The following is a 15,304-nucleotide window of genomic DNA, read 5'->3' on the forward strand; positions in this document are numbered from 1 at the left end:
GAAGTTCCTGGCAGTTTGAAAGCTGCCTAGGGGTGAAGTGCAAGGCCCTTTCAGGCTGCAGCATGACCACAAGCGTTAGTGCATCCAGAGGTTCTTGGATTCTAGTTTTACCCAATCTGGACAGTAGACACTTGATGCCTGATCCAGAGCTGAGAGAAACTAGCAGTTGGCTGGGGGTCAGGTCATTGCAGATGTTGCAGGACTTAGCATTAAAAATAACCAATGTAGGATGGCGTGTGTCTGGAGGGGCAAAGGTGTGAGGTCCTCACTGGGTACGTCTTCTCCCTCCTGGGGCCCCGGAAGAGGTGGCTGCATCAAACACTTATGGGTCCAAATCAGACTCCATCTAACATGACAATTTTAAAAATAATTTTTAAAAATAACCTTTTAAAAGAGAAATCAATAAAAACCTCACATGGAGGTAAATGCTTTTCCACAGGAAGGAATAGACTAATATTTAATGAGCATTCATTAGTAACACTAAAGACAGTTGACTGTTTTGGTTTTAATTTCTGATTGGTTGGCAAGCTAATAATCACAAACTCACGTTGACATAGTTTATTAAATACAAGCACACATCTCACATTTTATATATTGTCTCAGGTAAAAATATCTAAAATTTGACTTCATAGCTTATCAATTGCAGAAAACATGATTTTAAATCTCTTAAAAAATTCACGACTAAGGTATAGAGACATCAAGTATTTACAGCACTAAAAAGGAAAGTAGTAAAAATTGGTCAACTCTGGGAATGAAGCCTTGTGGTCAGTGCAGAGGGAGAATGTCCAAGTCAGCCCTGCGCCAGCAGCTTGGCCCTGCAGCTCTCTCGAAGCCTGGTGATGGTGGTCATGGACAAGCTGCCAGGCTCTGAGAATATTTTCTGGAAGAGAAACGGAATTGTTTAAAAACCAGAAAATAACTTTCCCATAGCTGCCCCCTGTTAAAGGTTAGGTTGTGGCAGGTGGACACATGGAAGACCACAGGCCTGTTGCACACCAAGGGAAGATTGCCCTCAGTCCCAAGGAGTTCTTAATAAATTTTGGGTATTAACCCTTATCAGAGACATGGTTTGCAAATATATTTTCTGGTCATTCTGTTCATTCCTTAGCTATGCAGTTTTTAAACTTGATGTAAGCCCGTTTGTGTATTTCTGTTGCCTGTGCTTTTGGTTTAGACCCTTTCCTGTGGCAACTGAAGTTAGGCCATTCATGAGCAGACTTAAGTAAAGCATAAGAAATCAGATTTGAGAAGTGGAAGCAGGAAGACTCAGTCAGACTCATTTCTGATATGAGAGAAAACTAATTCCCAGTGAAGAGAAAAGGTGGTGTCTTGGGGAGGGAAGGAGAGCAGAGAGCCAGCAGGCAGGTGGCCACAGCTGTGGGGGTCATGACATGAAAACAGACTTTTCAGGCTGGCAGATGTGACACTGCCTCTCATGCATAAGTTAATGATCATTTGTGTAGTTACTGCTGAGAAATTAATGGTTATAAATTAGGCCAAGTGTAAAGGCTAGTCATTAAAAAAAATTTTAAGAAATTGGATTTCAGAAATTCTTCTATAGTTGCATCATACACAGCACCTAAGGTGAGGGGAGAGTGTTTATATGATAATTGTCCACGTTCCTGGAAAGTGGAAGGTAGATAAACCCACTGCAGTGTGCCAGGGTGTTAGAGCTCAACTGTCCTCTCCCTATTAATGTTGCCTCAGCTCCAACATGAGATCACTGTTTTTATTCTCTAGGAAATTCTAGAGGTTCTTGTATAGGATTTCAGAGGTTTGATGTAGGGAGTGCAACTGCTGTGATGTGCTCTGACCACAAAAATACATACACATTTTGTAGAGGTCACTGAGAAAATAAGACTTGCTGTATGGGGGCTGTTCCCCTGCCAACTTCCTTCAGTGGCTACATCTATCCTGTGCGATGGCACATAGTATTTTTATTTGGATGTCAGTAAACTGGCAAAACACCCAGTATCATGATCCTCTGCTTCTCCCAAGCCCACCAAGCTCACAGAGCCCAGAGTGCCTTTGGGCCATAACACAGGCCAGGTCCCACCGTGGACAGCCTGCCCTCCTGCTACGGGCCCATGGGAAGAGCAGTCGCCTCGCTGCCTCTCTCAGTGTGTAAATACTAGCACTTCCTGTGTGCAAGGTACTTTGCTAAACACAGACATAATACCTGTTAGAGCTAAACAACCTTGAAAGCATTACACTGAGTGAAACAAGTCAGAACTAAGGCACACACACATTGTTGATTCCACTTGTATGAGATGTCCAGAAGAGGTAACTCCTCAGAAAGTACAGTGGTGTTTGCCCGGGTATAGGAGGGGGGCGGGTACGGGGTTCCCTTTTGAGGATAGAAGTGTTCTGGAACTAGATAACGGAACTAGATCCCTGAACTGTACTTGTTAAAAGGGTGGATTTTGCCCTGGCTGATATGGCTCAGTGGATTGGGCGTCAACTGAAAGGTCACCAGTTAGATTCCCAGTCTGGGCACATGTCTAGGTTGTAGGCCAGGTCCCTGGTTGGGGGGCGTGCAAGAGAATTGTGGATGTTTCTCTCTTACATTGATATTTATCTTTCCCCCTCCCTTCCCCTCTCTCTGAAACTAAATAAAATCTTTTTTTAAAAGGATGACTTTTATAGTCTGGGAAGTATATCATTAAAACAAATTACCCTAAACAACCCTAGAATGCAGGACCTATTGTCATCTCCCTTTTATAAATGAGGGATCTGAGTCTAAAAGGAATCCGAAAACCTGCTGGCAGTCATACACATAAGGGCAAGCTATGATTCTCTCCAAATTCAGAGTCTGGCTCCTAGAAACAACATATAATCAGACTCTCATGTATGAAGCCTGGAAGAAGCACGATCCTGCCATCCTCCGCTTGAATTCCCCTATAACATTCTAACCAGGAGGCCACCAGCCAGTGTGAAAACTTCCCAGGATGGAGAAGTTGCCCCTCTGGAGGAGGCATTCTGTCATGGGCAACAGGCTCCAGCGCTACCTGACAAGCCTCTAAAGGAATCAGTTACAGACATGGTATTTCTTATCCATCAGCACCTTCTCTTTATTTATAGGCTGCTGGCAGGTGAGCAGGGCTCACGCCACCCATACGCCTGCCGTTTAGAGGATGCATATGGCCCTCGCGACCCCAGTCCCCACCACAGCAGCTAAGAGGAGGTTGTCTTCTGAGGCCACATGGAAGCAGAAACCCCTTCCAGCAGTGGCCCCAGGACGGAGGCCCCAGTTTTCTCTCCCTCCCAGGAGCTGTCCAGCATTCACACTTCACCTTCACAGTGGCGTGGAGAAAGTTCAAGGCATGCATTCTCTGGTTCAGAGCCCTAGATATTTTCTAAGACAGTCCCAGCCACTAGAAGGTTGCCCCTTAATCACTCCCAGGCATAGCAGCCCAGCAAGGTGCTTGCTACCCATCAGGGAGATTCAGAGAAGCGCCTGGCTCTCCAGGCATCTAAATAATATGCCCCATGGAGGGAGCCATCATGCCCTCTGCGGCCACCTTTGAATTTGTAATCATATCAAATGGAAAGGTGAAAAGTGAGGTGGGCCAGGCCCTCTAGATCAAGGCTGTGTGGTTGCTAACCCTCAACACTTCCCACAAGGGCCATTCAAGCTTTGGGCTTTGATCCTGGCTCTTACCCTCTTCCCACTAGCCCATCTAAAACCTGCCTTACCAGCCTAAGTCTGTCCCAGCTTGGAGGCCTGCCGAATGTAGCTCCCACTTCATTCCTTCAGCAGATCTGTCATCTTCATGTGCTGCCACCCTACTAGGACCAGGAGGAACAGGAGACCTGCTGTAGACGGGGTCATCAGGAAAGCCTCCCGAAATCAGGTACACAAGGCAGTAGGCATGGGAGGGGCTTCAGTCCTAGCAGAACTCTGTCACCTCCCAGGCTCCCAGGCCCAGAGAAACTAAAGTTCGGATTGGACAAGTTGTGTACTCATACCCTTGATACCTCACCTCCATCCTGGTGAACTTGGACTAGCCCTATGGGGGTCCCATCGGCATTGGACCCTGCCCACCTTGGGGTAATGTACTCCGTGGCTGGTGGCACAGGAGGAGTGGCAGTAGCCACTGGACTCCAGGTAGGTGGCCCCCACGCATCTGCCTGCAGGCCCCAGGCTCTAAGAGAAGATGGGCCTGGGAGGGGCTGGAGTCCCTCTTCAGGGTCGCTTGAGATGGGTGGGGTGAAGGGGGCCCAGCTGAGGCAGAGGTCTAAAGGAAACAGGGACAGATGCTTTGCCAGACAGACAGATGTGCAAAGCCAGGATGCCCACTTCATAGGCCAGGCAAATGGAACAGCAGAGCAAAACACAGGCTTAGTACATCCAGACACTCACCTGCATAAAGCTGTGACATTCAGTCACAAAATTCCCTTTGGTGATCTTCTTGAACTTTTCACAAATGTCTGCAAAATTGGTGGCTTCCAAAATAAAAGCCTGATGTTGTTTAATCAGGGTCAAAGCTACCCGGAAGATGATCTTTGAGCCTTCATTGAACAAACAATCCCAGATTCGAAGTACTGTCTGCAGAGAAACAGAAATGGCACGTCACTACACGGTGACCTGAGCCAGTCCTGGTCCCAACGAGGCGCACAACACGCTCACCTCCACGGGCAGGATGTCCACAAACAGGCAGATGAACCAGCGTGACACGACCAGAGTCCACAGAACGCCATGCCCATCCATGAGGGCCGCCACTGCTGGCAGCTTGGTCCTCACCAGCTCCCCCAGGACCTCCTGGTCTGTCTTCAGGCCCAGCATCTCGGGGCTATAGTAATCTGCCACGAGGACAAGGAGAAAAACCCCAAAACATGCATCACTTATTTCACAAACCACAGCTCCAGACAGCCTCTTCCCTCATTCTCCCCTGAACCAGAGGAAGAAAACAGGGCTGTCCATATAGGACCCTTTCCAAAAGCGAGGACAGCAAGGTTAGAGGGAGGACCCAGGGCGAGATGCCACTCTGTGTGGATGAAGGAATTCCCAGGAGTGATTCCCAAAGCAAGGCCCCGCGAGGCCCCTGGGGGCTCTGGATAGTGAAGCCCTGCTGGGCATTGGTTAAAATTTCCTGGCAGAAAGAAGGGATATTTGCCCACCCATATTCATAGCAGTATTAGTCACAACAGCCAAAAGATGGACATAACCCAGTGTCCACTTATGGGTGATTAGATGGATAAACAAAATGCAATATGTATACACAGAACGGAATATTATTCAGCCTTAAAAAGAAGGGAAGCTGACATGTGCTACAACATGGATGAACCTTGAGGACATAATGCTAAGTGAAAAAAGTCAGCCACAAAGGAACAAATACTGTATGAAGTGCCTGTCAGAAGCAGAAAGTAGAATGGTGGGTGCCAGGGGCTGGAGGAAGGGAATGGGGAATTGGAGGAAGGGAATGGGGAATTGTTATTTAACAGGGACAGAGTTTCAGTTTGGGAAGATGAGAAAATTCTGGAGATAGACGGGATGGTTACACAACAATGTGAATGTGCTTGATGCCACTGAACTGTACACTTAAAAATCAAGATTATAAACCTGATGTTATGTATACTTTATCACAATAAAAAGTAACAGTTAAAAAATCTGTAGGTGACAGCTGCCTTTCCCTGTCATCCAAACTGAGGGAAAGCCTAACAGGCACAGACATGCTGCCCTGTCTCAGTAGCTCTGCCCACACCGGGCTAAGGGAGGCTTTGGGGGCAGGAGAGCAGGCACAGGGCCACCTGAGCTGCAGGGAGTAGTGCCTGAGAGCGAGCTCCTTCCTGGGAGCAAGGGAAGCTGCAGGGTGCAGGTGGCCTATGGCCCGGCCATGGAGGATGAGGGAGCAGGTGCATGCAAACCTGGACCTGATGCCCATGAGATGCCATCGTGCCACCCCCCACATACACAGAGTAAGGAAAGTGGTCCCTCTACATCGTCCCCCTGCACCCGCTGCCTCCCCAGAGCGGATGGTGCAGGCACATAAATTAGTATGATAAAACATAATTTTTTAAACATCTGGCTTAAATCACAGATTTCTAATCCCACAGCTCGGTGGTGAAATGTGTGCCCTTGATGGGATGGACTTGGAGTTGAGGACAATGGCTGCCTCGGCCATGTTGTCTTCTCCAGCACCGTGCCAGTGCCCCCTGAGTATCTTGGGTGCCTCTGAGCACAGGACATGCTCTCCCTTCTTTACTGGTGCTGTGTTTCTTATATATTTCTCTCTTTTATTTTTTTGTGATGAAGATGACAGATGCATATGATAAATTTGAACTTTACAGGAAAGTATCAGGTGAAAAGTCAAAGTTGTCCCCTAGGTAACCAATCATCACTAAGCAGTTTGTTGGGCCTCCTCTGTACTTGTAATACCATGTAGCACATTGACATATCTTGCAAATAGGACCCTGTCAGACATCCCTCTGCAAACTTCCCCAACAACTTCGCACATCCTCATGTGCATGGCCTGCCCTCTTTGGTGAGGCACCTTTGCAGGGACAGGCCATAACCCACTTTGCTGGCTCCTGGCTGATAGGCATTCAGATGTTGTCCACCACACGTGTGCTCACAGATCTGCTAGGTGAAGCCTCTCTTTGTGGAGGTCTCAAGGAATCCTACACACTTTCTCCAACTTGAGGGCAGAGGACACTTCGTTGTATTTACCAGAAATTCTAGAAGGAGCCAAACACCCCCACCTCTCTGAATACAGAAAGGCAGAGGCAGTGTTAAGGCTAAAATTTTTCCAAAGAGGGCTGACAACTTAATTTGGAGAAATATCTTCTACTCTAGTTGAGTGACTTGGAGGCCCCAGGCTGTGGAAACACAGAAAGCACCACCCACCCAGGCAACCTCATGGCCACTCTGCTTCTCCCCTCAGAGGGCCTGGTTGCAAAGGCAGCCAACAGTCCCCACAGCTCTGTGGCCACACGCTCGCTCAACAAGCAGGCAGACCAGCACTTCCAACAGCGTGGCCCACTTCTGAACGGACATCTGCGCTGCTGAAACACTTCATAGCTTGTTAGTGCAATGGGTTATGATAAATTTTAATGCTTAACTTCTGGTATGAAAATTGAGTTAAGTAATCCATGTAATAAAATAGGAAAAGGCACACATTGTGCATACTGTCCAACATGGCACCTCATCCTGCTACCCATATGCAGTTTTGTTACGGAGCAAATCGGGGCTTTACCTATGACCCAACGATCAGTGTTGAAGGAAGGAGGCTTTTATCAACGGGGTTCCAACCTTGGGTGTGCTGAGAGTACTGCTGCTCAGAGCCCTCCTCTTTCACGAGATCCAGAACTTCTGTTGCTTCCCAAAAGGCTACAAGCCAAAACCATGCCCAGAAGTTTCCCATATTCTTATTTGTTCATCGGCCAGTCATGCAAACAGAGCTTCATTCTTTTTGGAATGTATACTTGTGGGTTTCAGATCTGCCATTTTTTCACAGCAGCTTTTTCTTTAGGATTTGGGGTGCGCTGTTCTTAGCGTCCATGTAGTGGCTTAGGGAAGCATGTGCCGTGTTACACTGGATCATGGTGGAGTCCAGAGAGGCACACGTTCCAAGAAAGTGACTTTTCTATATGTCTTTCAGAGAAGCAGAAGTCTGCCACTCAGCATTCCTGGTCACAGTTCAGCTCCAAGCATTTTTCACAAGTCTGGGTGGCCAGCCAGGTCCCTGCAGCTCCGTCCACTCTGCCACCGTTTTATCCAGGCAGACCTCCTCTCTCACGGCAGACCTCCTGGCGCTCTCCTTCTAACCTTCAGCTGCCCTAATTTAAATGATGGCCCACAACTTTCTATGTATCTTATATCCGGCCTTTCCTACGGTGCATTAGTGTTCGCCATTTCTGTCTGTTCCTCGGTGTCTTTTGCCCTTTTTTGGCTGCCATTTTTAGTCAGGGAAGGAGTTCCCAGTGACACAGGGGCATCTGGGTGGCCTCTACCCCTAACCTCTTGAGCAGGTACTGTGTGAGCTCCCCTCCCATGAGTCACTGTCTGCTCTCAGAGTCATGTACACAATTCGCCCTGGCAGGCAGCCCTCTTCCCTTCAGGAAGGCTCGGCTCTTAACTTCCCTGTTGTCACGCAATGTATCATAAATGCTGTACCATTCCCTCTCCCTGCCTTCAATCCTGCAGGATTGCAGGGGGTTGTTCCCCTATGTTCAGAGGACCCATGCTTTGCACCTCATTGCAACATGGTCATTCACCATGGCAAAGGAATAGATGGTCTTGTCAATTAAATAATTGTTATGAATATTGGCACAATATCACAGTCCTGTTACTAACTTTCAAAGAGTAAGCTACAATAAACTATGTTTAATACTAAAGTACATTGAAAATAATTTACTAGAAGCCAACTGAGTTATAAAATATCAGCGACTGAAAAAAAAATTTTCCTTTCACATATTTATTTTGCATCTACCTCTTGAAACACAGCCATTTGCTCTCTTTTCCTTTTTAATTCAGCAATATTCTGGTCCACGTGGGGAGAAAGAAGCAAAGACTTTCTGTTCTTTCAAGACTGTCCTGAGTGCCAACCCAGTTATGCGTGTGACATCTCAGAGGAACCAGGTTTAAGCGCAGGAGTGATAAGAGGATTTGCCAAGAAGGACATTTAAGCTGAGAGCACAGCACAACCTTGTCCTTGTTATGGAGAGGGCTTATGGCAGCTTCCAAAAATAGATGTCAAAGTCACACCACAGACAGCCACAGGCCTGAGCAGTCACCAAAGGAAGATCATGAAACCCTCCATAACTACTTTCTCTCCTCGCTGCATTCTGCCCTTGAATGTTGAAGGCGAAACATCGACATTCCTTGTAGGCCCCGTCTGCAGCACTCAGCTGTGCACAGGCACAGGGAAATCCTCAGTAGCCCCTCAGTGGGTCCCGCCTCCCTCGGGCCCCCTCGTTATGCCTCTCCTGGGGACATTCACCTTTGCAGACAACCTAATTAATGGCTGGTGGCAGGTGCACAGATGCTGTCTCAGGGGTGGGAGCTGCTGCAGGGGTGGGGCACACAGGTTTAAAACGTACCCATGATTACTGCTACATGAGTAGTAAGCAGTACAGCGGGGATTCAAACCTGTGTAGCCGAATTCCAAACCTGATGCTCTTCAGCCCATGGATGAAGTGTCTGCCTGTGAAAAAGTAAACGCTCGTCCCACAGGCTATGGACCCTATGGGGGAGACGCTATAGGCAAGTTAATCAGGAGAACACTTGAAACACATACTCAGGTGCAGCTGAGGTGAATGGAGCCCAGTGGTCCTCACCCTGTCCCAGCTCTAGCCCTCAGAGGCTGTGAACCTCACCCCACAGAATGTGTCTTATCAATACTCATCTCAGCCACACCTTCTAGCTTGAGCTAGGCTATTTCTGTGAGGAGCAATTAGCACCCTGTTTCCCTGTGTTTCAAAGGAAAACAGGTCCGACCAGCTTTTCAGGATGCCAATATATTATTAGTTCATTATTGCACTGACTCATTACTTGATGTAGTTACCCAAGATGGTGCTCCCCCTCCATTTCTTGAAGTCAAATGGGCACCACAAGCACCTGCATCTCTGCAGGGCTCAGGAATTCTCTTCTATCCATGAAGTGAATCTGTTTTTTCTTTTGCACCCTTTCACTGAATGCCTTGGTTTGAGTGGTGACTAATCAGGAGAGCCATCACTGGTTCCTGAGAGGCTCCTTGATGTCACAGGAGATCTGCGTGAGACAGAATTCTGGGTGTGGATATGTGGAGGCTCAGTTTAGCCTGCATGGACATTGTTTGCTAGCATTTTGTTGACTTGGGACCATAAGAGGCATTTAAGTGTAAAAGTGAAATCCTTTGAGTAAACCTTATCTGTGTGACTATTAACTTTTGTATAACACAGTAACATTCCTAGAGGTGGCAGTGCCTGAGGAGGGCTCAGTCAGCAAGACAGGAGGCTGGCAAGGCATGCACAAGACCACGAGTTCCGTGACTTGGTACAAGTGACTCTCTGACTCTGAGAGCACCTTTGTGAGAGGTCTATAACAATGTTGTCTTCAGTTCTAACCCTGACTTTTATCCCATTTCAACTGCTCTGAAACTAGGGTGTCACTTGCCTAGAATCAAGGCCATCAGGGGGCTATGCTGGCTTTGACATCCTACTTCATTGTTGTTTAAATCTGCATTTCCTGGTTCACAGCAGAACTTGATCATCTCTTTGTAACTGTATTGGCCATTCAGGTTTCCTACATTGTAAAATGCCTATTTGCTTTTTCACAAAAGTCTGCCTCCATCTGGAATAGAAATAAGGATCTAATTTTGTCTTCTTTCATATAAACAGTCAATTGTCACCAAGTGATATTTCAAATATTCTAACAGATTAATAGGTCAGTAGACCAATGGATGTCTGGCCTCTTTTCTATTTATATATCAATAAACTAATACCACACAATTTTAATTATTATAGCATTGTAATAAATCTCCAGTATTCTTCCTTCAAGCCTTCTTGGCTTGACTTTGCTCTGAGTCTTCCATATAATTACATGGCATACAGCCGCCTCTTTGCATTTGGAGAGCTCTCCAATGACAAGGGTAATCCCTTTTTTCCCCACACAGTCCTAACACTTTTATTTTGATATATTCTTTTGTTTTTGAATCAAGACCTGATGGCACTGCAGTTTACTCTGACTGAACCTAATAATGATAGAAAATGACATTTCAGGAGCAGTCTAGTCTTGCGTTTTGTTTTTTTTATCACCTGCTAATAATCTGTTGTGAATATTAAAGGAAACCTCAACCAAAATTGGAGTTTGGAAGGCCTATAGAGGGAGCTATCACACCCTACCACTTGAGGTCAACTACCCCAAACAGGAGGACCTCAGTTGCAGACCTCAACACTTGACTATTTTAATACCCAGCAAGAGGAAGATTTTCCTTCTGCCCAGCAACAAGGCCAGCCAATGGAAACGTCACAGCTCAGCCAATGAGAAGTCATCATCACCTGAACATTTACTTTCCTTTAATGAACTTTCATTTTCTCTTGATGATTTCTTTGTCCTGCCTGCCTTTCTATAAAAGCCTTCCATCTTGTATAAGCCCGCATATAGTATCTCTCTACTTATTAATGAGTTGCTGCTTGATTAATGAATCATTTTAAAAAGCCAATTAGATCTTCAAATTTACTCAGTTAAATTTTGTTCATTAACTGTGGAGGAGAAACTGTTCTATGACATGACCGCTGTCTGTCTGTTGAGCTGGACCCAGACCAGAATGCAGGTTGCTTTATGCAAACCCCCTTTAGAGGCCATCTGATCATAACTGACATTCATTCTGATATAAATCAGCACTCATCCCTTGTCTCCTACTAAGTGCTGGTCCCTGGAACAGGTTGTTGTCCTGACCTGGTCAAGCATGTAAAGTAATTTCCTGTACCTGGTAGCATTCACACACTAGCACCCATGACTATCCCCCCTTTTACCTTATAGAATTCTTTGGCACCTGCCAAGTGGCACATGGATCCATTTTGTCTTGGAGCTGCCAAAGACATGTCTCAAATGTAAGTTTTCCTTAATAAACTATATCAATTGCCAGCCTCCTTGTTAGGTCTTTCCTTGCCCTCCACTTATGGAGGTAAATTTTCAATCTCAGGGCTTTTTCCTGGGTCTGTGTATATGAACATTAACACTATATATTTTAACTACTTATTATGGGTTGTGTTTTGGTTCCTGCCACTTATTGCTGGACCTCTTACTACAGTGGGAATTTCACTAGGGCAGGACCTTTAATGTTTTGTTCACTGATGTTTCCGACACCCCAGAACTGAATTGATCGTGGATATAAATTGTCATTATAATTCAGTCTGAGGACATAACTGAAGCAAACAGTGAACACGTTACAAAGTTCTGTCAATATTTCATTGGAAGGTCTTGACTCCCTCTTCCTCATAATTCCCCATGACTGAAGTTCAGACCTTCACATTGAAGCTGGGACTGGTAGGGTCCTTTCCCCCTTCAGGCTCTTTTCTCACACTCAGGACCTCTCCCCTTTCCCTTCCTCATGGGCAACTCCGTCTAGCCTGGCCTCCGGCATGTCCACTCCTGAGCCCTTATTAATGGGAGCACCAGAGCATGAGGAGTGCCCCCATTTGCCTGGACCTTCCCAGATTCTCCCATTCTTTAACAGCGCCACTCAGGTTCACTCTACCCTGCCGAGGTCTTGGAGTCACACAGCCATGGATTTGAACTCAGACTCTGCCGCAGATGGCTGTGGGATTCAAGCTTAAGTGTCCTCCTCTGTAAAATGGGCTTAATGGCTGGGTCTATGTGGTATAGTAGTAGTTCTGAGGATTAAGTGAGAATGTAGGCTCAGGTTAGCATGGAAACTGAAATGTGCTATGTGCACACCATGCTCATGACTTCGGCACGGAGTTTCTAGAGACAGGAACTAGCTCTTCAGAGAAGTCCCTGGGCGCTGTCCTGGGGTGGGTCTGGCCTAACTCAGGGAGGCATGTGTGACAGAGGAGAGAGGCACAAAGGACGCCCAGGGGCAGACACAAATAACAAGACCAACCCAGGGCTCACTACCATGGGAAGCCTGTTATCTCCCCACCCACCAGTCATGAGGACTTCATAACTGTGCCTGTCTTTCAGAACAATCATTACCATCAAGTCCTCTCCCACTGAGATGGCTTTGGTCACTTCTCTTCCTGAAGTGATCCAACTCTTTAGCTCATAGTCTACATTGTGCATTACCAAAATCAGTGGATGTTTATTCACAAATAAATTATTTATTAGTTAAAACAATAGTCAACAAATAGAAAGGTAGCAATGTATGAAAAGAATGATTCTCATCTTAGTAACAGTAATAGTACCATTCACTAACTCAAAAACAAATATATGCATGTAACCAAAGGAAGCTCTCACAGATTTCATGATCATAAGACATACTAAGGCCCAACAAGTCTCAACACAAACAGTACAGACTGAAGAACAGATGAGCCAAGCACACGGCCTCAAATTCAAGCTCTAAGACACAAAAATAACCAGCTCTCTAGCTGGAGCCAATCATCTTAAACATTTTTCTTCTGTTTAACTTCATTGCAAAAGGATTTTTTAACCTCAACTCCCAAACAATTTAGTTATATTTTCACCAACTCTTGACTTGTCAACTGAATCATTTCGATAACACCAGAAACAAGACAGGGAAGGGCATATAACATGAATTTTCAACATACCAGGTAGTATTCTTCCAACAAGAGCGTCTAATAGCCAAAACGATTCTTCTTCATTCTTTGTAATAAGAATAAGATACCCCGCTATAAAATTCATTCCCTGAAATTAGAAAAATGAGAAACAGCAATTCATTTTGAGTTTTAAAACACCATAAGATTCTGTAATCATTGGGCTGCTAACTACTAACTTTTCATTTCCCTAAAACTTGCATAATTCTAGAATGACCTTTTAGTACAACTTTGGAGATCTAATGATCTGACATCTAGAAATGCATTTAGTCAAGCCTATAAGAAAAGGAAGAAAAAGAAAATGATTAAAAGAAACTTCTGAATACTGCCTTAGAATACTAAAATCAAAGACTCTTCAACTAATGGTAACCTTATGATAAAATACAACTTCCAAATGGTTTAAAAAGATTAATAACATGAAACTCTATATCACAGGGGAAACTATACCAGTAGCCATATTTCATAAAATCCATAAAGGAACACGGTCCGACATATGGGGATGTTGAAAGAGATTCTCTAACCAAGAGTTTTTTGAGAAATTCATGGTGCACAATTGCCAAAGGGCAGATGTTGCCAATATACTTGAAGTATGTGCCTCTCTCATCTGAAAGAATCAGCTAGACTCAGGGAAGAGCATGGTGGGTGGGCACTTAACAACAGTGAGTTAGTGTCATCTCTGCGTGACTAGGTTTCAAACAATTTCTATCTTCTTTTTGGTCTGCCTGTATTTTCTAAAATAAGTATGTATTTTCTCTAATAATAAGGGAAAAATCCAACTCTTTTCAACCAACAAGATAAATATGGACACAGAAACACCACACCATGTGAAGAGGAAAACAGACACTGGGTGATGCATCTAAAAGTCAAGGAACGCCAAGAATTGCCAGGCACCACCAGAGGCTGGGGGAATGGCCTGGAAAAGATTCTCCTCACAGCCTGAGAAGGAACCAGCCCCACCCACACCTTGATCTCAGACTTCTGAACTCCAGAACTGAGAGACAGTTTCTGTTGTTCACGCCTCTCAGTTCATTGTACTTTGTCACGGCAGCCCCGGGAAGCTAATGCAACATGTGTGTGTATGTGTATACATACGTATTCCAAAAGCCAACATACATTCCAAAGCCGATAGTTTTTTGTTTTTTGTTTTTAAGAGAGAGTTAAACATCGATTTGTTGTTCCACTTATTTATGCATTCATTGGCTGATTCTTATCTGTGCCCTGACAGGAGACTGAACATGCAACCTTGGTGTATCGGGATGATGCTCTAACCAACTGAGCCCCAGCCAAGGCCCCTAAAGCCAGTAGTTTTGACATCATGGTAATATTTAAAATGGTGTGGTTTTTTTTTTTTAAAGCTATTTTTTAAATCCATAAGAACAGTAACTAGAATAATCTTAGGACAATCTCTCAGCCACCCTGCTTCCCCATCTCCAGAAGGCAGAGTCCTCGTTTCAGGACAAGTTAATGACAGTCATAAAATCAGAGAATGACAGGAATTCTGTATGGGAAAAACAGGCCCATGCCAGCTTGATCTTTTTGAAGGCACTGCCTCTCAGTGACAGAGCAATGTAAAAACACAACTTGATGAATTATTCAGGTGAATAGGAGTACTAACTATGATGTTTCTTTGCCGCTGGTCTTTTGAAAAAGGATCTGCCTCACTCCTTCTCCCATTTCTCCCCTGTTCCTCTCTGGAGCCCAGAGCCATGCCACATGCTGACCACGCAGGAGTGCAAATTCCCAAAGCAACTCCCACTGCACATTGTGTGTTCAAACCTTCTTAAGGACCCAAATGCTCACGGCTCCCTGGCCTTTATGACGAGCTTCTGGAGCCCGTGACTGTTAGATGTACATTTCCCACCACAGTGGGGCTTACTCGCCCTCCTCTCAGGAAACCTTTAGACAAGCCTCAGGCTCCAGCAGCATGGAACATGCCACCTCAGGGACAGGGAAAGCCACTCTCCTCCCATGACATCTGTGGGCTCCTGCTTGTAGCTATGACAACTAGCAGCATTCCCAGGAACAGGAAGTGGGCAGCTTCTGCCAACACCCTGCCTGGCACACCCAGTGGCTTGGGGCTCACGGG

At 45.6% G+C, this 15,304-nt stretch overlaps 1 protein-coding gene across 7 annotated transcripts in view; it reads right to left on the bottom strand.

Moving 5' to 3' along the window:
- Positions 1-722: 722 nt before the first annotated feature.
- Positions 723-15,304, bottom strand: part of GRTP1 (growth hormone regulated TBC protein 1) — a 44,340-nt gene continuing 29,758 nt past the window's right edge. For 5 of the 7 annotated variants that reach the window (XM_090258159.1, XM_090258158.1, XM_090258157.1 and 2 more), the window contains 4 exons: positions 13,213-13,309; positions 4,631-4,803; positions 4,364-4,549; positions 723-880 (listed from right to left, as the gene is read on the bottom strand). In XM_090258159.1, coding sequence (XP_090114285.1) covers positions 791-880; positions 4,364-4,549; positions 4,631-4,803; positions 13,213-13,309 — 546 coding nt within the window. In that variant the 3' untranslated portion in view covers positions 723-790. Of the gene's footprint in view, positions 881-3,696; positions 3,790-4,363; positions 4,550-4,630; positions 4,804-13,212; positions 13,310-15,304 lie in introns of all 7 variants that reach the window. The other 2 variants (XR_016507409.1, XR_016507410.1) reach the window with 2 other exon arrangements.

Source organism: Furipterus horrens, unplaced genomic scaffold, assembly GCF_987537825.1.
Source record: "Furipterus horrens unplaced genomic scaffold, mFurHor1.1.pri manual_scaffold_12, whole genome shotgun sequence".
Taxonomy (NCBI): Eukaryota; Metazoa; Chordata; class Mammalia; order Chiroptera; family Furipteridae; genus Furipterus; species Furipterus horrens.